Source organism: Oncorhynchus keta, chromosome 11 (assembly GCF_023373465.1).
Source record: "Oncorhynchus keta strain PuntledgeMale-10-30-2019 chromosome 11, Oket_V2, whole genome shotgun sequence".
Classification (NCBI taxonomy): Eukaryota; Metazoa; Chordata; class Actinopteri; order Salmoniformes; family Salmonidae; genus Oncorhynchus; species Oncorhynchus keta.
The window spans coordinates 36,221,309-36,245,236 of NC_068431.1; the positions used below are offsets into that span (position 1 = coordinate 36,221,309).

Genomic DNA, 23,928 nt, shown 5'->3' on the forward strand with positions numbered 1-23,928 from the left:
AGCACAGTAACTAATATAAACAGATGTAGATCACAGATACTACAAAAGTTTATCTCAATACTTTGTTATATACAATTTGTTGGCAATGACAGAGGTCAAACGTTTTCTGTAAGTCTTCACAAGGTTTTCACACACTGTTGCTGGTATTTTGGCCCATTCCTCCATGCAGATCTCCTCTAGAGCTTTGGGGCTGTTGCTGTCACCCAACTTATTGTGGGAAACTTGTGGAAGGCTACCTGAAACGTTTGACCCAAGTTGTAAAAAAAATTAAGGCAATGCTCCCGAATACTAATTGAGTGTATGTACATTTCTGACCCACTGGGAATGTGATGAAAGAAATAAAAGCTGAAATAAATCATTCTCTCTACTATTATTCTGACATTTCACATTCTTAAAATAAAGTGGTGATCCTAACTGACTTAAGACAGGGAACTTTTACTTGGATTAAATGTCAGGAATTGTGAAAACCTGAGTTTAAATGCATTTGGCTAAGGTGTATGTAAACTTCCGACTTCAACTGTATGTCATGACTAAACACATCTTGCTTTCACAATTTCATATTTGCTAAACAGCATCCGCTTTAGGATTCTGCAGCCTCACTCTACCCGTGATAAAGTTGTTTTTGATAAGGTGCGAAAATGAAAGAAGCGATTTGGTGTCATTTTATTGTGAAAGATGGAATTAGTGTGCTTCAAACTGTTTGTTTGAATGAGTTGTAACTATCATCTCTATCTGTGCATGAGAGTACATCCAACTGAGTTCCCTACCAGAAAACACGTGATATCGTAAAGTGGTGTGTATTCGGGTACCCACATTCAGGAGACTGAAGCGCGATGACTTGACTGCTTTTTTTTGCGAGTGTCTACTCACTTTACCGCAATGATATTTACAGCTTTTATTGCGGGACTTTAACTGTGTGAAATCACCTCACTATTAAGCCTATTGTGGGATTTGGACAGTCCTATTGCAATGTACATTGCAATATGAATGTTTAATACACATAGGTTGACATATGAGCTTAATGTTGCTAATTTCAGTGTTTTCAGAGTTGCGCAAAAAGAGCTATGATGCTAATATTTGTGAAAACTGTTCACAGTTGTGCTCTGTGAGAGTCACTGAGAACTCCATTTCATGGATCAAAGATCCATAAATTAGGCTGAACATTGCGCACAATAGACTGAATTGTGAGGTGAAAGTTAAAGCCCCACAATAAGAGCACACTAATATTTGTGTAAACTCTTTACAATTGTAATATGGCACTGAGTAGGCTGATACCCTATTTCATGGACCCAAGATCCATAGGTAAGGCTGTACATTGCAATATAAGAATGTACCTATAAGGGCACAAGGCGAGACCCAGATGCAGACACGGGAGGCAGATGGTTTGAGTATTTATTACATCCAAAAGGGGTAGGCAAGAGAATGGTCGTGGACAAGCAAAAGGTCAAAACCAGTTGAGAGTCCAGGAAGTACAGTGTGGGAGGCAGACTCGAGGTCAGGGCAGGCGGGTACAGAGTCCAGAAAACAAGGCAAGGGTTAAAACAGGGAGGACTAGTAGACGATAATAGAAAAGTAGGAGCACGGGAAAAACACGCTGGTTGACTTGGAACATACAAGACGAACTGGCACAGAGAGACAGGAAACAGGGATATATACACCAGGGATAACAAGTGACACCTGAAGGAGGTGGAGACAATAAGCATTACAGGTGAAACTGATCAGGGTGTGAATGTACCCAATGCAATTCTGAAGACTAATACATCCACAGTGCCATATCAACAGATTTGTTACATTATGTTTGTGTAAAATTAACTAATTATAACCTTTTATTGAATTTATTCAACAACATTCCAACCTACACATTCATTATCTAGTCCAATTGTGGCAGGCTTCCACTTTTTTTATCTGTTTGCATTGGTTTCAATGGGGGACTTTTATGTTGAATTCTCTTTTCCAGCAGTAATAAGCGTGCAGATGAAATGTAGATGCCTTTAAATCCATAATAAACTAATAATCCTGTGCTAAAAATCGTGGTGACGTCCTGTTAGTTCTGATGTGAAGGCTATTTAAAGTGCCATCACCAGGTGTCAGTTATGTATGATTGAGTTATAACATGGCTGTATATAGACAGTCAGGCCAAAAATATGACCATTCTCAGAACACTAGTCAGGTGTAATAAGACTGGAATGGAGGTTCCACCATCTGTGTATAGGAGGAGTGTTTATAAATGGCCACCTGATTATAGACTGTCTGTGATATGATTCCTGAACCCATCATCGGCCACAAAAACATGTTAATCTCCTCCCCCCTGATATTCAGAAACTCATGATTGGTCTCAGAACACAAATGATAATTTCTGGATTTATTAATATTTTACTTGAGTAGCATGCAGACAACTGAGGAAAAATTGACAATAATGAAGCCTAGCAATTTACTGTCTTTGTACAATATAATTTGTGTAATATTTCCATGAGTAATTACAATCAATATGATTTCCTTTTGCAAGTGATAATGAATGAGGCATTAATTAATGTTCCAAAGACCATGTGCCATAGCCTCTACATTCCCAACTCTCTGAGAGACTGACTGTTACCCACCACAGTGCATTGTAGATGGGACTCAAAAACATAATCAATCTCAAAATAGCACTTCAAGCAGCGGAAGCAGAACACTTTATTGCAGTGTGGACAGACGATATTGGGGCATCCCTTTCCGGTGTGAGTGAGGAGGGCCTTACAGCCAGGACAGGCCCTGAAGAAGGGGCATCCCTTGACTAAATTGCAGGGATCAGCTATGACCTCTGGGGAGAGGAGGGCAGCCCTGAGGGCACAGCCTGGCAGAGGGCAGGAGGAATTGCTCCCTTGGCCCTCCAGGGTTCCTCCTGACTGAGGCCACTCCCTCTCACAGGCCCAGCAGAACTGGTAGACACGGTGCAGAGCCTCGGAGCAGCGTTGACACACAGCACGATGGCCTTTGACCTTTCTGGCCCCAGCCTGGTAGCAGCAAGGGCACTTCAGTGGGGATGGAGGAATGGACTGGTGAGGAGTGGGGAGGGGAGAGGTATACAATGTTATAAACCATTATCTGTGAGATGACCTGTTATATACAGTGCATCTGGAAAGTATTCAGACCCCTTGACTTTTTCCACATTTTGTTACGTTACAGCCTTATTCTAAAATGGATTAAATAAAATAATGTCCTCAGCAATCTACACACAATACCCCATAATGACAAAACAGAAACAGTTTTTTAGACATTTTGCAAATGTATACATGTGTCAACACAGTTGACAGTGCATGTCAGAGCAAACACCAAGCCATGAGATCGAAGGAATTGTTCGTAGGAATCCGAGACAGGATTGTGTTGAGGCACAGATCTGGGGAAGGGTACCAAAACATTTCTGCAGCATTGAAGGTCCCTAAGAACAGGGCGGCAGGTAGCTTAGTGGTGAGAGCTTTGGGCTAGAAACCGAAAGGTTGCTATATCGAATCCCTGAGCTGACAAGGTAAAATTATGTCGTTCTGCTGCTGAATAAGGCAGTTTAACCCACTGTTCCTAGGTTGTCATTGTAAATAAGAATTTGTTCTTAACTGACTTGCCTAGTTAAATAATTGTTTTCTTAAAAAAACACATTGGCCTCGATCATTCTTAAATGGAACCAAATCAAATCAAAATCAAATGTATTTATATAGCCCTTCGTACATCAGCTGATATCTCAAAGTGCTGTACAGAAACTCAGCCTAAAACCCCAAACAGCAAGCAATGAAGGTGTAGAAGCACGGTGGCTAGGAAAGGCCAAAACCCAGGAATAAACCTAGAGAGGAACCAGGCTATGTGGCTAACACTCAAGACTCTTCCTAGAGCTGGCCGCCCGGCCAAACTGAGCAATCGGGGGAGAAGGGCCTTGGTCAGGGAGGTGACCAAGAACCCGATGGTCACTCTGACAGAGCTCTAGAGTTCCTCTTTGGAAATGGGAGAACTTTCCTTGATGAAAACCTTCTCCAGAGCACTCAGGACCTCAGAATGAGCGAAGATTCACCTTCGAACAGGATGACCCTAAGCACACAACCAATACAACGGGCGGCAGGGTAGCCTAGTGGTTAGAGCGTGTGACTAATAACCGGAAGGTTGCGAGTTCAAACCCCTGAGCTGACAAGGTACAAATTTGACATTCTGCCCCTGAACAGGCAGTTAACCCACTGTCATTGAAAATAAGAATTTGTTCTTAACTGACTTGCCTGGTTAAATAAAGGTAAAAAAAATGTTAAAAAACAACACAGGAGTGGCTTTGGTACAAGTCTTTGAATGTCCTTGAGTGGCCCAGCCAGAGACCAGACTTGAACCTGATTAAACATCTCTGGAGAGTCCTGACAATAGCTGTGCAGCAACGCTCTCCATCCAACCTGACAGAGCTTGAGAAGATCTGCAGAGCTGAATGAGAGAAACTCCCCAAATATAGGTGTATCAAGCTTGTAGCGTCATAACCAGGAAGACTCAAGGCTGTAATCGCTGCCAAAGGTGCTTTAACAAAGTAAAGGGTCTGAATACTTATGTGATATTTCAGTTTTTGATTTTTAATAAATTAGCAAACATTTCTAAAAACCTGTTTTTGCTTTGTCATTATGGGGTATTGTGTGTAGATTGATGAGTAAAAAAATTATTTCATCAATTTTAGAATAAGGCTATAACGTAACAAAATGTGGAAAAGGTCAAGGGGTCTGAATACATTCCGAATGCACTGTACCTCATAATAACTTAATGCTGTTGTATAGGTCTTGCACTGGACAGCCCAACTTGCTTGGTACCAAAAATAGTGACAGTACAAGACGGTGACTTTATACTCTGTCTCTGTGGAAGTGTGCAGCTTACCTGTGCAAGCAGCAGTGAGACACTCATTATCAACTGTCCTCTGAGTGGCTTGGGAAATAGAACATTACAGTAAAGAGGGTCAGTGAACATCAGGAAGGTCTATGGTAAGTAAAGGGCGCTTCTACTCTTTAAAACTTCCAGGAACGTGCCTTTTCATTGGTTGCTATATCATCCACATTTAAAGTAATTCCTTGTGAAGATTCATACTGTTATCCTAAAAAAAACATAAGTATCTTACAAATCAAGGAACCTGGTTCAAAGATCGATAATTAACTACTTGATTTACTTAAAAAATTGATCTATCAATATGCAAGCATACCAATGACATACAATAATTTTTCGTTTACCTTTTAATCATAAGTCCCAACGGGAAAAAAACGTCAGCTCCTCTTCCTTTCTCTGCCTAAATCCACTGTGACAGAACAATGTGTTCTTTTGTTTTTCATCTCACAAAACAAGGGGAAATCCAGGACTTAAACCGAAAGTTACTTGATGTGACCATTCAATTTTCACTTTCACTTCGAACAGGGATGGACAACTGGCGGCCCGGGGCAATTTCACAACAACTAAAAATGTCAATGTATTATTATTATACATTTTTGTAGGAACTCAGTCGGGGTCTCAGCTTACTGTTGAGAGTTAGAATAATAGAATACACAAGGTGCATTAGAACTCGTTCAATTAGCCCATGTCAGATATTTTATTTTGGATTGGTAAATTAGTCTAGCAGCCAGCTATCTAAACTGGTAGTAAGCATGGTCGAATTACCAAGCGGGGTGGTGCCCAATGATCCTCACTTATTATATTAAAAACTGCAAACATTTGCCTCCATCATATGGCAAAATGTGTAGAATTGCAGGAAATTAGCTGTGAAACTGCACATTTATCTCTACACCCCATGGAAAAATAAGTACAATTCCATGACATATAACATTGCTAAATCTTCTCTCAGCCCAATGGCAAAATGTTCAGAATTATAGCAAACTTGCTTTAAAATGGCAAACTGTTATCTACACCCCTGTCATGACTTCCGCCGAAGTCGGCCCTTTTCCTTGTTCGGGTGGTGTTCGCGTTCAACGTCACCGGCTTTCAAGTCACCATCGATCCATGTTTCAGTTTCGTTTTGTTTTGTCTGTATTCCACACACACCTGGTTTCTATTACATATCACGTTCCTTATTTAACCCTCTGAACATGAATTGTAAAAGTGCCATTTGCTCTTTCCATGGAGTTTTAAAAGCGTAGTTGCCTCTTCCTCTATGGGGACTGTTACGGATACCAGTATCCTGTGTGTGTGTGTGTGTGTGTGTGTGTGTGTGTGTATCCTGTGTTCTTTTCTCTCCTTCTCCCCTCACAGGTGAAAATCATCACTCCCCAATCAGTCACCAATCCAATCATCAATCAGAAGACACACCTCCTCCTGTTTCCTACCCTATCACAGTTCCTTTCTCTTGGTTTAAAAACCCTGTCAGTTGTTTGCTCTAGAGCTCAATCTCTCTGTAAATGACATGTCTGTAGGTCTCTGTGTTACTCTCTCTTTGTGTATTAACCTCTCTTTGTGTATTAACCTCTCTTTGTGTATTAACCTCTCTTTGTGTATTAACCTCTCTTTGTGTATTAACCTCTCTTTGTGTATTAACCTCTCTTTGTGTATTAACCTCTCTTTTGTTTGAGCAGCTCCATAGCACTTTGTCCTCACCTGTGAGTATTGTTTTTGGTTATGGTGTTTGTTTGCTGGTGGGAAAAAGGGAAACCAAGACAAGTCGCCCATGGGCATACACTACCCGTAGGTAAACTTTGTTAAATACACTAGTTAGAACTGGGCGGACCACCCACTGTATTTTGGTTAGTTAGCTGTTAAAGTAGTCTAGCTTAGGGGTGTTTTTGAATACTTGTTTCTTTCCTTGGGTCCAGCTCAGCCCCTTTTCCTGCTCCCCCCGTGTGTTTATTAATAAACCCTGAGTTTGACGGTAGATTTCAGTTGTCGTGGTTATTTTGTTCACACTTTTACATTGTCACTATTATAATTTGCATGAGTTGTGTCACGGGTCTCATTACCCCCCTAGACTGTCAGGCCAAAAGGGATTCGTAACAGGGATATATATATATATATATATATATATATATATATATATATTCACACTTTTTCAAAAGTTGGGGGTCAGTTAGAAATTTCCTTGTTACTGAAAGAAAAGCAAAATTTTTGTCCATTAAATTAACATCAAATTGATCAGAAATACAGTGTAGACATTGTTAATGTTGTAAATGACTATTGTAGCTGGACATAGCTGATTTTTAATGGAATATCTACGTAGGCGTACAGAGGCCCATCAGCAACCATCACTCCTGTTTTCCAATGGCACTTCGTGTTAGCTAATCCAAGTTTTCCCTTTTTAAAAGGCTAATTGATCATTCGAAACCCCTTTTGCAATTATGTTGGCACAGCTGAAAACTTGATTAAAGAAGCAATAAAACCAGTCTCCTTTAGACTAGTTGAGTGTCTGGAGCATCAGCATTTGTGGGTTTGATTACAGGCTAAAGATGACCAGAAACAACTTTTGTCTGAAACTTCAGTCTAGTGGTGTGGGGGCTGTGCTTTGGCAAAGTGGGTGGGGTTATATCCTTCCTGTTTGGCCCTGTCCGGGGGTGTCCTCGGATGGGGCCACAGTGTCTCCTGTCCCCTCCTGTCTCAGCCTCCAGTATTTATGCTGCAGTAGTTTGTCGGGGGGCTAGGGTCAGTTTGTTATATCTGGAGTACTTCTCCTGTCCTATTCGGTGTCCTGTGTGAATCTAAGTGTGCGTTCTCTAATTCTCTCCTTCTTTCTCTCTCTCGGAGGACCTGAGCCCTAGGACCATGCCCCAGGACTACCTGACATGATTACTCCTTGCTGTACCCAGTCCACCTGGCCATGCTGCTGCTCCAGTTTCAACTGACCTGAGCCCTAGGACCATGCCCCAGGACTACCTGACATGATGACTCCTTGCTGTCCCCAGTCCACCTGGCCATGCTGCTGTTCCAGTTTCAACTGTTCTGCCTTACTATTATTCGACCATGCTGGTCATTTAGGAACATTTGAACATCTTGGCCATGTTCTGTTATCTCCACCCGGCACAGCCAGAAGAGGACGGGCCACCCCACATATGCTCTCTCTAATTCTCTCTTTCTTTCTCTCGGAGGACCTGAGTCCTAGGACCGTGCCCCAGGACTACCTGACATGATGACTCCTTGCTGTCCCCGGTCCACCTGGCCATGCTGCTGCTCCAGTTTCAACTGTTCTGCCTTACTATTATTTGACCATGCTGGTCATTTAGGAACATTTGAACATCTTGGCCATGTTCTGTTATAATCTCCACCCGGCACAGCCAGAAGAGGACTGGCCACCCCACATAGCCTGGTTCCTCTCTAGGTTTCTTCCTAGGTTTTGGCCTTTCTAGGGAGTTTTTCCTAGCCACTGTGCTTCTACACCTGCATTGCTTGCTGTTTGGGGTTTTAGGCTGGGTTTCTGTACAGCACTTTGAGATCAGCTGATGTACGAAGGGCTATATAAATAAATTTGATTTTGATTTGATTTATTCTTGTTCTGAGAAATGAAGGCTATTCCATGCCAGAAATTGCCAAGAAACAGAAGATCTCATACAGCGCTGTGTACTGCTCCCTTCACAGAACGGTGCAAGCTGTCTCTAACCAGAATATAAAGAGGAGTGGGAGGCCCCAGTGCACAACTGAGCAAGAGGACAAGTACGTTAGTGTCTAGTTTGAGAAACAGACACCTCGCAAGTCCTCAACTGGCAGATTCATTAGTGCCCGCAAAACACCAGTCTCAATGTCAACAGTGAAGAGGCAACTCCGGGATACTGGCCTTCTATGCAGAACAAGAATAGACTGACGAGTTTCAGAAAAGTTATTTTGTTTCTGGCCATTTTGAGCCTGTAATCAAACCCCAAAATGCTGATGCTCCATATACTCAACTAGTCTAAAGGACAGTTTTATTGCCTATTTAACCAGAACAGTTTTCAGCTGCACTAACAGTTGCATTATGATTAATTAGCCTTTTAAAATTAAACTTCGATTAGCTAACACATTGTGCTATTGGAACACGGAGTGATGGTTGCTGATAATGGGCCTCTGTATCCTTATGTAGATATTCCATAAATCAGCTGTATCCAGTAATGGTCATTTACAACATTAACAATGTCCACTGTATTTCTGATCAATTTAATTTTAATGGACAAATGTGATTTTCCTTAAACAATGACATATCTATGTGACCCCAAACTTTTGAACTGTAGTGTATTTTGTGTACAGTGCATCACATACAGATGTAGGATCTTAATTTGACCAGTTTCGTTGCAGGAGTAAAATAATCCTGCAGCAGGAATATTTGATTACTGTCAAATAATTTCCAATGGGAAATCAGTTTTCATAGACTACAGTAAGTTATAATTTAGGTGTAGCCTATGGCTGTATTTTGAATACACTTGTATGTTGTGGAGATCAATATATATATTGTGTGTTATCAGTGGTGGAGAAAGTAATCAATTGTCACACATGAGTAAAAGTAACGTTACCTGATATAAAACAGAAGTGAGTCACCCAGTAAAATACTACTTGAGTAAAAGTAAAAAAAGATCTGGTTTTAAATGTACTCTGGTTTTAAATGTAGTGGTGGAAAAAGTCAAAAGTAAAAGTAAATGCTATACACGAAATTCCTTTATATTAATTAAGCAAACCAAAGGGCCATTTTTTAAAAATTCAAATTGCATTTATGGACATCAGGAGCACACTACAACACTCAGACATCATTTACAAATGCAATATTTGTGTTTACTGAGTCTGCCAGGTGAGTGAATTAGACCATATTACTGTCCTTTCTGAACATTCAACATGTAACTTGTAGGCCTACTTTTGGGTGCTAGGGAAAATGCAGTGTAGTGGAGTAAAAGTAAAGGCTGCCAAAAATATAAATAGTAAAGTGAATTACAGACACCCTCAAACGAAGTAGTACTTCAAAATATTTTTTACTTAAGTTACTTCACACCACTGTGTGTTAAGCTATATAAAATGATGGTTGTTGATGTGTATTGCTGCATTTCAAATACATTTTTGTACATTTGAATGTCGCAGTAGTAGGACCTACAATAGTAGGATCTTTAATTATGTCTGATACTATAGCGTTCGATCGAGAGAGAGGTCTGCAGGTTTTCACGTAAATCACGAGGCTCATTTGAATTTCCTTAAGCTCAGAAAAAAATCATAGTGATAACAGAGTGATCAAATTAAGATACCCCAACTGTGACAATATCTGACACCTCAACTACTGGCACCTTAAAAGCTTGAGATGCCAGTAGGCTCCCTATCAGTCTCTGTTGGCTACTTCTAGACTGAGGTGCCAGTAAAGGCAATTCTGCTGGCTCCCTCTAGTGTTATATAGCATATATGGTCAGATGTTTCGATTTTTAGTTTTTGGTGAATATTAAAACACACAATCTACCTGCAGTGAAGCCGCTCAACATTTACATTACATTCAGTCATCTAACTTGACTCCAATTCAGAGCGACTCTCCCTCCATAACTGTTTATTTTTATATTGACTTTATTTTTTACTTTTATCTTTGACAGTCATAATGATCTCACTTTTCTTATAGTAATAGGCCTACATAGCATTGTGCTGTACTGTATTCATTTGACTGAACAGAGCTTCCATTATTTCCATACATTTATACATACTCCATACTGCAACAACACTTGGAATGTTATGTAAAACCCCTATCTATCCAAACCATAGGATTGACATCTGATTGTTTGAGGGACAGGGACTGGCAGTACAATCAGATTCTATCAAATTCTCTCGCTCAACATGAACTGCTCCACTAACATGCACCTATAGGCTCCAGTGGTAGCATTGCCAAAACTTGAATAGCCTTTACCTATTCATTCTTCTTCATTAACCTTTACCCGAGTGCAAACGTTCTTTTTTCAAATATAGTGCCTAACAAATGTTTCATGTCAACCTTTTGCAGGGGGCAGAGGGTATCCATGTTTTAATCAGATGAAACATCTCAATGATATTAGTAGGCCTACAAGTGTATTACCTTATCATAAACTAAAGATTATGGCGGTTATTATAAAACTATGGAGATTGCATGGAGGGGAAGCACACAGTTTGTACAGTGAATAAACCCTAAAGCTATCACAGGGATGGATGTACATTACTGAGCAGCAGACGTCACACTCTCAATTATGATGCTGAACACTTACTCACGCACATTTTTAGCTTATCTGTAAGCATAACATAAACATGATGTTTTTAAACATCACCACACACAATGAGTTAATCTGTCAGTATAGCGTTTGGTCATTTATCTGCATAGGACAAGCAAGTGATACAAAGTACATAACAAGCACAGCCTCTACAATGGAGCCACGCAACTTACAGATAACTGATTGCTTGTTACACTGTATTGATAAGACTGCAATGCCACATGTGTAGACGATGTGAAAGAGCCCATGTTGTATGTTCCCAAGTTTTAAACACAGTCAAAACTATTTCAAAGTAGTTCTGCTCTCACCTACAATTGGTAAAATTGTGAACTTTTTGAACATGACTTAACGTTAGCGCATTGATGTGAATCACACTGCTGCTCTCTCATTTAGCTATTTGCGCCTTACGGAGTGTGGTTGTTGTGGATGGTTCTTCACAAATCTAAATGTGTATTTGAACCCAATAATGTTTGAATTCAAGAAGTTTAAGCTGCCAATGAATCATTGTTTTTGAAACCAGTGGACAGCCAGTGAAAAATGCGCTCTTGCAACAGCTGCATAGTGCGGATCCAAGCCTATGGAATAAAAACCGGGCTTTTATTGCTCAACCTAATTCATGCTGATAAAAAAAAATATCCATAGGCTTAATGGACATATTCTCAAACTTGCACACTTTTGATAGACTTAAATTGGCAATCTAATTGCTACATCTATTTTTGGATTTATAAATTATATATACATTACCGGTCAAAAGTTTTAGAACACCTACTCATTCAAGGGCTTTTCTTTATTTTTACAATTTTCTACATTGTAGAATAATAGTGAAGAGACATCTTAACTATGAAATAACACATACGGAATCATGTAGTAACCAAAAAAAGTGTTAAAACAAATCAAAATATATTTTAGATTCTTCAAAGTAGCCACCCTTTGCCTTGATGAAAGCTTTGCACACCCACAGCACTTATTTTTCAACTCAAATCAATGAGCCCAATCAGTCCTCCATGACAACAAAATCATAAACAACAGAGTAGGGCTGGCTATTAAGTCCTTAGTTTTGGGGTCATGCTCAGGTAAAACAATTTGGCTAATCTATACTTCCATATTTCCAAGTCCTATTCTTGAAGGTCAAGGGGTATAACATTTATTGGAATGACTGGAATTCTGATAGACTTTGGTTTTTAATGTAAACATATAATTTAATCGTATATGTATGTAGTAGAAAGCAATGGATTAGAAAAAGCCACATAACCAACCCATAAAGTACATTTTAACATCCATATATGGCCAGCTATGTAAACTTTAACATTGATTTATCCTGCAATAGATGTATTTCAATTGGTAACATACATTTATTGTCTGATTGTTGGAGTGTTAAAACAAATCAATAAAGTCAAGAAAACAAGAAAATCGTTTGGTTTACTTAAAATAAGGAATTTGAAATTATTTATCCTTTACTTTTAATACTTAAGTATATTTTTGCAGTTACATTTACTTTTGATACTTAAGTATATTTAAAACTAAGTGTTTTTAGACTTTTAGACTGAAGTAATATTTTACTGGGTGACCTTCATTCTTACTTGAGTCACTTTACCGTGCGGAAAAGCGTCATACTGCTTTTGCCTATTGATTTGCTGAGATGACGCACCAGGAAATATTCCCGACCAATGCGCCGATTAGATCAAGATTCTTGGGCGGAGCGTTGCACGTTTTATGTCTAAGTAACCATGTTTATTTCTAATTTAAAACCAGCCAAAGTTCATATTTTTGAAGAACTGTCTGCTGAAGTGTGAGTGAAATTTGCCCAGACATGGATACTGTATCAGACTCGATGCTTGTGAGGGGATTGGTGTTCATAGGTGGCTTCACAGTGCTGTATTACATGCTGAAATGGTCCTGGATTTGCTGGTGTGGATTCAGAGTGTATGTGCTGTCAAAAGTTTGGCAAACTGATTTAAAGGCATATGGACAATGGGCAGGTAAGGCAGGCTACATGTTATGTAAAGGAAGCTATTTTTACAGTAGACTGATATTTGTTTATTTATGAAAATAAATGCATTCTCTTTTTAGTCATAGTGATGGCTATTTTACATGATTCTTTAGACATTCTCTACAAGATAAAAACAAATTACTACAGTAGACTGAGGGTGGGTTAAACCAACATGGATTAACTCTTAAACTGGGTTAAATCAAGGTTTATCTATTAATCTTGTTGCACCAAATGTTAAACCTAGTTTTAAATTAATCCTAGTTAAATTACATAATTCCTATAATCTACGTTTAGTTTTCACTTTAAACCTAGATGAATTGTAAACCTGTTGCTAAATTAATTTAAAAGATTATATACATTTAGATTGGAGATTAATTCTAAACTGCCACTTGAGGTGGTTTAACTGATTAAATGACAACATGTGTACTGCGGAGAGACCAAAACGAGTTCCTCAGAGAATAATTAGAGACCTGTTGAGTTTTCTGATTAATTAACTCATGAGTAGGCTATTTACGTGCCCATGTTGTACAACAATTGAATTGGGGTTTATGATATGCCCAGCCTTGGTACGAATGATGATGTTATGCAACATGCTGTAACGGGCCTGACAACGGTAACATTGTAGTGAAGTAGTGTTAACGTTAGTTTTAACATGCATTATAGGCATTGCTATAGTTATTTATGCTTACTAAATATTGGTGGGTCAAGTTGTCCATCGTCATCATAGGGGTTATGGAGAGGGGCAAACTGCTGAGGAATCATCTCGCATATCTTCTGGGAGAGAGGATCAATTCCATTGGACGGAGGCCCCCCTCCGGTCTGAAATAGCCCCCGCCTCTCCTCTGCCGCATCCTTTTTGGCTTTCTAATTTAATTGTTTTCCAGCACGCTTTCATCCAATTTGGGTCCCTCTTCTCTTTAATCCGTGCCGATCCATTACATTTGTCGCATAAAATGGCCCAGGCGTCTTCCTCCTTTTGGACAGTCGTGTTGTCTGTCTTTATATCCTCCAGTATGTTCCTACATTTCTCCATCAGCTCCGACAATAGGCGGTTAGCGGACAAATAATAAATGGGTCATTAACGTTAAGTAATGACAATAATAAATCATACAAAAAACAAAACCTAGATTAATTTAAACCATGTTGGTGGAACCCACCTGGAGTGTATCATGTTTCCCCTGTGCACCTTACCCTAGCCCTGTTCAATGGAAGACTGAGAGAGGCAGGTCACATTCCACTTTACAGCTCACTATTTTGCCCTGTGCACAAGATGATATCTGCTGTTAGGTGGAACAGGATTTGTGTGGGCACTGGTCCACTTCAGTCTCATTTGGAAACTTAACTTTCCTGTTGGTTATTGCAGCACATCTTTTTAAATTTATGGCAGCAGTTGGAGAAAAGTTGTTGCCAGTGCTTGACAAAGGCCACTATAAAACAATTTTACAAGTATCTGATGACAAAGGATAGTATGCTTCCACCGAGCAGACCAGGATAGCAGCATTCCTGCCAGCATTGTGAAAGAAAGGAAGAGAGAGATCCTTAAATGTTCCTCCATCCTGCAGTCATACCCAAAGTCCGACCTGACCTCTCTCAGAGACCTCTCACTGCAGAGGATGAGGAGACACAACAATAGTAGTAATATGTAATTATGGAAGTCTGCGGACTAACTAATTCTGACCATGATCTCCTTTCTACAGTTGTCACAGGGGCTACCGCAGGGATTGGCAAAGCTTACGCAAATGAGGTGAGTCTTTACTGATTCTCGCCTGTGTACAGACGAGATTGAAGCATGCATAAGCATGTAATTCAAGTGCTTTGTAAAATGAGTGTTTTCTCACGTAACAGTTGCCTTTCTTCCTGGACACTACAGTTGGCCAGAAGAGGTCTGGACATTGTACTGGTCAGCCGATCAAAAGATAAACTCCACATTGTCGCCAAGGAGATTGGTGAGTGAAGGGCAGAGATTGAAAAACATAGCTAAATGAAGAGTTGAGGTACAAAAGATCAATATGCAAATTTAATTGTCCCTTTATATGAAATTGTATGTCAATATGTTTGTTCCAGAGAGCCAACATGGACGCCAGACCCAGATCATCCAGACAGACTTCACAGAGGGCCATGACATCTACCCTGCTATAGCTGAGGCACTACGGGACCTGGACATAGGCATCCTGGGTAGGGAACCTATGGCAATGATATATAGGAGGAAGAGAACAAGGAGTCAAAAAGGGGACGACAATCAGGAAATGAGAAAGGAACTAAAGCTAGTCTGCAATTAAATGTAGAATGTGCTCTTATTACCGTCAACATACAGTGCCTTCAGAAAGTATTCATACCCCCACATTGTGTTGTGTTACAGCCTGAATTCAAAATTGATTTGAAAAAACACAATACCCCATTATGACAAAGTGAAAACATGTTTTTAGACATGTTTGCAAATGTATTGAAAATAAAATACAGAAATATCTCATTTACATAAGTATTCACACCCCTGAGTCAATACATGTTAGAATCACCATTGGCAGTGATTATAACAGTTAGTTTTTCTGGGTAAAGTCTCTAAGAGCTTTGCTCACCTGGATTGTAAAATATTTGCACATTATTTTTTAAATTCTTCAAGCTCTGTCAAGTTGATTGTTGGTCATTGCTAGACAGCCATTTTCAATTTGTAAGTCGCTCTGGATAAGAGCGTCTGCTAAATGACTTAAATGTAAATGTAAATGTAAGTCTTGCCATAGATTTTCAAGCTGATTTAAGTCAAAACCGTAACTATGCCACTCAGGAATATTCAATGTCGTCTTGGTAAACAACTCCAGTGTATATTTATCCTTGTGTTTGAGGTTATTGTCCTGCTGAAAGGTGGATTTGTCTCCCAGTGTCTGTTGGAAAGCAGACTGAACCAGGTTTGCCAATGATAAGCATACCCATAACATGATGCAGCCACCATGATGCTTGAAAATATGAATAGTGGTACTGAGTGTTGTGTTATGTTGGATTTACCCCAAACAACACTTTGTATTAAGGACAAAAAGTTAATTTCTTTGCCACTGGTTTTGCAGTTTTATTTTAGTGCCTTATTGCAAACAGGATGCATGCTTTGTAATATTTTTATTCTGTACAGGCTTCCTTCTTTTCACTCTGATTTAGGTTAGTATTGTGGAAAAAGTACAATGTTGTTGATCCATCCTCAGTTTTCTCCTATCACAGCTCCTTAAACTCTGTAACTTGTTTTAAAGTCACCATTGGCCTCATAGTGAAATCTCTGAGCTGTTTCCTTTGTCTCCAGCAACCGAGTTAGGAAGGACGTCTGTATTTTTGTAGTGACTGGATGTATTGATACACCATATAAAGTGTAATTAATAACTTCACCATCCTCTAAGGGATATACAGTGTCTGCTTTTTTTGTTTAAATATCACCCATCTACCAATAGGTGGCCTTCTTTGCGAGTCATTATGAAAAGCTCCCCGGTCTTTGTGGTTGAATCTGTTGTTCTAAATTCACTGCTCAACTGAGGGAACATACAGATAATTGTATTTGTGGGGTATAGGGATGAGGTAGTCATTCAAAATCATGTTAAACACTATTATTTCACACAGAGCCCGTGCAACCTATTATGTCTTGTTAAGCACATTCTTACTCCTGAACTTATTTAGGCTTGTCATTACAAAGGGGTTGAATACTTATTGACTTGAGACATTTCAGATTTTCATTTTTAATGAATTTGTGAACATTTCTAAAAACATAATTCCACTTTGACGTTATGGGGTGTTGTGTGTAGGCCAGTGACAACACATCTCAATTTAATACATTTTAAATTCAGGCTGTAACACAACAAAAAAAATGAAAAATCAAGGGGTTTGAATACTTTCTCAAGACACTGTAGCTTTTCTCTCTTTCAATGGATGTTAGTAGTGAAATGTAATAATCAATTACATAGAAATATATTCTGACACTCCTCATTTACAGTTAACAATGTAGGCATGAACTATTCTGACAAGTTGGTACATTTCCTGGACATTCCCAACCCTGAGCAGGTAAGATTCACCCCCCACTCACATTAATGGTCTATGTATACAGTTGAAGTCGGACGTTTACACACACTTGGGTTGGAGTCATTAAAACTCGTTTTTCAACCACTCCACAAATTTCCTGTTTAACAAACTATAGTTTTGGTAAGTCGGTTAGGATATCTACTTTGTGCTTGATAAGTACATTTTCCAACAATTGTTTACAGACAGATTATTTCACTTATAATTCACTGTATCACAATTCCAGTGGGTCAGATGTTTACATACACTAAGTTGACTGTGCCTTTAAACAGCTTGGAAAATTCCTGAAAACAATGTCACGGCTTTAGAAGCTTCTGATAGGCTAATTAGCATCATTTGAGTCAATTGGAGGTGTACCTGTGGATGTATTTCCTTCAAACTCAGTGCCTCTTTGCTTGACATCATGGGAAAATCAAAAGAAATCAGCCAAGACATCATAAAAATAATTGTAGACCCCCACAAGTCTGGTTCATCCTTGGGAGCAATTTCCAAACGCCTGAAGATACCACGTTCATCTGTACAAACAATAGTACGCGAGTAGAAACACCATGGGACCACACAGCCGTCATACCGCTCAGGAAGAAGATTCTTTCTGTCTCCTAGAGATTAACGTACTTTGGTGCGAACAGTGCAAATCAATTCAAGGTCAACAGCAAAGGACCTTGTGAAGATGCTGGAGGAAACAGGTACAAAAGTATCTATATCCATAGTCCTATATCGACATAACCTGAAAGGCCACTCAGCAAGGAAGAAGCCACTGCTCCAAAACCGCCATAAAAAAGCCAGACTACAGTTTGCAACTGCACATGGGGACAAAGATCGTACTTTTTGGAGAAAGGTCCTCTGGTCCGATGAAACAAAAATAGAACTGTTTGGCCATAATGACCATTGTTCTGTTTGGAGGAAAAAGGAGAGATGCTTGCAAGCCGAAGAACACCATCCCAATCATGAAGCATGGTGGTGGCAGCATCATGTTGTGGGGGTGCTTTGCTGCAGGAGGGACTGGTGCACTTCACAAAATAGATGGCATCAGGAGGCAGGAAAATTATGTGAATGTATTGAAGCAACATCTCAAGACATCAGTCAGGAAGTTAAAGCTTGGTCGCAAAAGGGTCTTCCAAATGGACAATGGCCCCAAGCATACTTCTGAGGTTGTGGCAAAATGGCTTAAGGACAACAAAGTCAAGGTATTGGAATGGCCATCACAAAGCCCTGACCTCATCCTATAGAACATTTTTGGGCAGACCTGAAAGTGTGTGTGAGCAAGGAGGCCTACAAACCTGACTCGGTTACACCAGCTCTGTCAGGAGGAATGGGCCAAAATTCACCCAACTTATTGTGGGAAGCTTGTGGAAGGCTACCTAAAACGTTTGACCCAAGTTAAACAATTTAAAGGCAATGCTACCAAATACTAATTGAGTGTATGTAAACTTTTGACCCACTGGGAATGTGATGAAAGAAATAAAAGTTGAAATAAATCATTCTCTCTGTCACGTTCTGACCTTTATTTCCTTTGTTTTGTATTTATTTTAGTATGGTCAGGGCGTGAGTTGGGTGGGCAGTCTGTTTGTTTTTCTATGTTTTGGGGTATTTCTATGTTTCAGCCTAGTATGGTTCTCAATCAGAGGCAGGTGTCATTAGTTGTCTCTGATTGAGAATCATACTTAGGTAGCCTGTGTTTCACTGTGTGTTTGTGGGTGATTGTTCCTGTCTCTGCACCAGATAGGACTGTTTAGGTTTTCCATGTTTATTGTTTTGTAGTGTTCATGTGTACATTTACGTATTAAAAGAACCATGGACACTTACCACGCCGCATATTGGTCCTCTGATCCTTTTCGCCTCTCCGGAAGAAGAGGAGGAATTCCCTGACACTCTCTACTATTATTCGGACATTTCACATTCTTAAAATAAAGTGGTGATCCTAACTGATCTCAGACAGGGAATTTTTACTAGGATTAAATGTCAGGAATTGTGGAAAAACAAAGTTTTAATTTTTTTGGCTAAGGTGTATGTAAACTTCCGACCTCAACTGTATATATCATGTTTTGGGTGCCATTTTGATTCTAACAAGGTAATAATGTACTATGGTTTGATTTAAAACTTCAGTTAATAGTTGAGTTAATTTGTGTTTTCATTCCTCCCTAACACAGAGAATCACCCAGGTGATCAACTGTAACATCCTCTCTGTCACCCAGGTGAGATGATCTGTCAGGACTTATAGACTCCCTCTGTGAAGTTCTATGCATGGTCCATGTCTTGGTTTATGTTTCTAAACTAGTGTATGGCTCATACAAAGTCATAGCTTTTAATATTTGGTCATTATGTGAAAAATATAATGCTAACATTTAGGAGATTAACATTGGTGTTGTTGAACATGATCATGATGCGGATGATGATGGTGATGGGGGTGAAAGAGGATTCTGGTGATTATGGAGATGTTGGTGATGGTACTGATGGCGTTATCATTCCTCAGATGACTAGACTGGTTCTCCCACGCATGGTTTCAAGGTACATATGCATCATGGTGATGTCAATGAAACGTGAATCTTATTAATGATTTCAATCTATGGAATTGCCCCTTTATTTACCTGTCCTGTCTTTCCCAGAGGGAACGGTCTGATCATCAACATGTCTTCAGAGGCAGGTGCTCAACCACAACCCATGCTGTCTCTCTACTCCGCCACCAAGGTGCCACTCCCTTTCACTTAACTTTCTCTCACTCAAGCATACACAATGTATCACACACATACACGCTCAACCTCATGTACATACACTGAACAAAAATATAAACGCTACAAGCAACACTTTTACTGAGTTACAGTTCATATAAGGATATCAGTCAATTTAAATAAATTCATTAGGCTCTAATCTATGAATTTCACAAGACTTGGCAGGGGTGCAGCCATCGGTGGGCCTGGGAGGGTATAGGCCTACCAGTCAGAATGAGTTTTTCCCCACAAAAGGACTTTATTACAGACAGAAATACTCCTTCATTTAAAAAAAACTCCCCCCTCCAACGATCACGCAAGTGTTGGACTAAGAGTCTAACCTTTACAAAAAATGCTGTTTCTTATATAGCTGACACTAAGAATGCTGGTTATAGCTGACACTAAGAATGCTGGTTATAGCTGACACTAAGAATGCTTGTTATAGCTGACACTAAGAATGCTGGTTACAGCCGACACTAAGAACGCTGGTTATAGCTGACACTAAGAACGCTGGTTATAGCTGACACTAAGAACGCTGGTTATAGCTGACACTAAGAATGCTGGTTCCACACCTCCCATGCAGATTGGGGGCACCATAAGACATCTTGGGTTCATCTGGTTATCTGCACCTGATATTTGTTCTACTCCTCCAAGTTATCTCTATCTCAAGTCACACACACCACATCTTATCTATGGAATGCAGGCTGTCAGCCAAGAGACATATGTCTCACATGCACCACTAATCATATAATGGAATGTGGCTGTTTAGTTTTCATCACCAATCAATTTTCAGCTCAAGCTATCTATAGTAAAAGCCCATGTCCTCGACACTCAGACTAGCTACAGGAAGCTAGAGTAACCATAAAAACACAGCATTAGTAGGACAGAAATGTCTTACTGTTGTTTAGTATATATTGTTAACTATTAAAATCAAACAAATCAGGTGAATACGTAATTCCTCTCACGGAAATTAACATTCAATTCTCTGGCAACAGCTTTGGTGGACATTTCTGCAGTTAGCATGCCAAATGCACACTGCCTCAACTTGAGACATCTGTGGCATTGTGTTGTGTGACAAAACTGCACATTTTAGAGTGGCCTTTTATTGGCCCAGGCACAAGGTGCACCTGTGTAATGATCATGCTGTTTAATTAGCTTCCTGATATGCCACACCTGTCAGGTGGATGGAAAATCTTGGCAAAGGAGAAATGCTCACTAACAGGGATGTAAACTAATATGTGCACAGAATTTGAGAGTAATAAGCATTTTGTGCGTATGGAAAATGTCTGTGATCTTTTATTTCAGCTCATGAACCATGGGACCAACACTTTACATGTTGCGATTATATTTTTGTTCAGTGTATATACAGTTGAAGACAGAAGTTTACATACACTTAGGTTAGAGTCATTAAAACTTGTTTTTCAACCACTCCACAAATTTCTTGTTAATTATTCATTATTAATTGTTATTATTCATTATTTTACTTATAATTCACTGTATCACAATTCCAGTGGGTCAGAAGTTTACATACACTAAGTTGACTGTGCCTTTAAACAGCTTGGAAAATTTCAGAAAATGATGTCCTGGCTTTAGAAGCTTCTGATAGGCTAATTGACATAATTTGAGTCAATTGGAGGTGTACCTGTGGATGTATTTCAAGGCCTACCTTCAAACTCAGTGCCTCTTTGATTGACATCATGGGAAAATCAAAAGAAATCAGCCAAGAATTCAGAAAAGAAATTGTAGACCTCCACAAGTCTGGTTCATCCTTGGGAGCAATTTCCAAACGCCTGAAGGTACCACGTTCATCTGTACAAACAATAATACGCAAGTATAAACACCATGGGACCACACAGCCGTCATACCGCTCAGGAAGGAGACGTTTTCTGTCTCCTAGAGATGAACCTACTTTGGTGCGAAAAGTGCAATCAATCCCAGAACAATAGCAAAGGACCTTGTGAAGATGCTGGAGGAAACAGGTACAAAAATATCTATATCCACAGTAAAACGAGTCCTATATCAACATAACCTGAAAGGCCGCTCAGCAAGGAAGAAGCAACTGCTCGAAAAACCGCCATAAAAAAAGCCATACTACGGTTTGCAACTGCACATGGGGACAAAGATTGTACTTTTTAGAGAAATGTCCTCTGGTCTGATGAAACAAAAATAGAACTGTTTAGTCATAATGACCATTTTTATGTTTGGAGGAAAAAGGGGGAGTCTTGCAAGCCAAAGAACACCATCCTAAACGTGAAGTACGGGGGTGGCAGCATCATGTTGTGGGGGTGCTTTGCTGCAGGAGGAACTGGTGCACTTCACAAAATAGATGGCTTCATGAGGCAGAAAATTATGTGGATATATTGAAGCAACATCTCAAGACATCAGTCAGGAAGTTGAAGCTTGGTCGTAAATGCGTCTTCCAAATGGACAATGACGCCAAGCATACTTCCGAAGTTGTGGCAAAATGGCTTGAGGACAACAAAGTCAAGGTATTGGAGTGGCCATCACAAAGCCCTGACCTCATCCGATAGAAAATTTGTGGGCAGAACTGAAAAAGTGTGTGTGAGCAAGGATGCCTACAAACCTGAGTCAGTTACACCAGCTCTGTCAGGAGGAATGGGCTGAAATTCACCCAACTTATTGTGGGAAGCTTGTGGAAGGCTACCCGAAACGTTTGACCCAAGTTAAACAATTTAAAGGCAATGTTACCAAATACTAATTGGGTGTATGCAAATTTCTGACCCGCTGGGAATGTGATGAAAGAAATAAAAGCTGAAATAATCAATCTCTCTACTATTATTCTGACATTTCACATTCTTAAGATAAAGTGGTGATCCTAACTGACCTAAGACAGGGAATTATTCCTATGATTAAATGTCAGGAATTGTGAAAAAATTGAGTTTAAATGTATTTGGCTAAGGTGTATATAAACGTCTGACTTCTGTATATGCCATATATAACTGTATATGGCATTCAGCAGATGCTTTTGTCCAAAGCGACTTACATGCATGCATACATTTTACATACGGATGGTCCGGGAATCAAACCCACTATCCTGGTGTTGTCAGTGACATGCTCTATAACAGCTACAGAGGATCCATGTTATCCATTCTTTTCTTGGCAGATTTTTGTGACATATTTTTCCAGATCTCTGAATTCAGAGTACAAGTCACAGGGAATAACAGTTCAGGTAAAATACTTTAAGAATTTTGTATCACATGCACTCCTGTTACAGTATCCTTCCTTGCATCTTTGTGTTTCTTCCAATCGCTTGTGCTTTCTTAATTTCCTCTCCTTTAGTGTGTGGCTCCCTTTATGGTGTCCACTAACATGACCCACAACTTGCCCCCCAACCTGTTGTTGAAGAGTGCCAGTGCTTTTGCCCGTGAAGCTCTGAACACAGTGGGTCACTCTAGCTACACCAGCGGCTGTGTCTCTCACGCTCTTCAAGTAGGAACTCCTCTTATCCACTCAAATATTCAAAACAAACTACTCTATACGTTTTTGTTACCTTAGCCAAAAATGAGCCATGCAGAATATATTATTAGACTATTTTATGTGATTGTAAATATCTCGGTCTCTCTTTGCCATCTCACAGAACATTGCTCTGTCCATTTTCTTCCCTGATTGGCTACGCCTTTCATCCTACTGTGTGAAGCAGACAGAGAAATTTGCACAGAGCATGGAGAAGAAAATTGATGAAATGACAGAACTTTCGGCAAGCAAAGAGGACTAAGGAGTGCAAAGGAGGTTGCTACTGAAACGTTGGTGGTGCTTTAAAGAGGTCATATTGGAAATTGATATGAGAAGTTTTACTTCATATGTAGAGAACTAATTGATCAATGTTACTGTTTTTCCATTGACTGCCATTGAAAGGTATTGGTTATAGGAAAGAGATTGTGTAATGTTGATGTGATGTAAACAAGCTGACCCCAAATCCATCATGAACTATATAGCCTGAGTGCAGCAGAGTATGATCTGTGGGAGACTCTCAAACAGGCTTCTACAGTACATATATTAGCTATATACTTATTAGGGATATAGACTACAA

The 23,928-nt window shown here is 39.6% G+C and overlaps 1 protein-coding gene across 1 annotated transcript; it reads left to right on the forward strand.

Annotated features, from left to right (window-relative positions):
* The first annotated feature begins 12,683 nt into the window (after positions 1-12,683).
* On the forward strand, positions 12,684-23,620 carry LOC118390152 (very-long-chain 3-oxoacyl-CoA reductase-B-like). The gene is made up of 11 exons (XM_052457035.1): positions 12,684-13,108; positions 14,817-14,863; positions 14,990-15,065; positions 15,184-15,294; positions 17,087-17,154; positions 19,320-19,364; positions 19,643-19,677; positions 19,776-19,857; positions 23,002-23,067; positions 23,178-23,327; positions 23,476-23,620. The coding sequence occupies exons 1-11, from the start codon at positions 12,940-12,942 to the stop codon at positions 23,611-23,613; spliced, it is 987 nt and encodes a 328-aa protein (XP_052312995.1). The 5' UTR covers positions 12,684-12,939; the 3' UTR covers positions 23,614-23,620.
* The last annotated feature ends 308 nt before the right edge of the window (positions 23,621-23,928 follow it).

Excerpts from the sequence above, each read along its gene's own strand:
- LOC118390152 (XM_052457035.1), top strand. The coding sequence starts at position 12,940 with ATGGATACTGTATCAGACTCGATGCTTGTGAGGGGATTGGTGTTCATA. Across the intron at positions 19,678-19,775 it reads CTCCCACGCATGGTTTCAAG|AGGGAACGGTCTGATCATCA; the intron begins GTACATATGCAT and ends TGTCTTTCCCAG. Across the intron at positions 23,328-23,475 it reads GTGTCTCTCACGCTCTTCAA|AACATTGCTCTGTCCATTTT; the intron begins GTAGGAACTCCT and ends GCCATCTCACAG.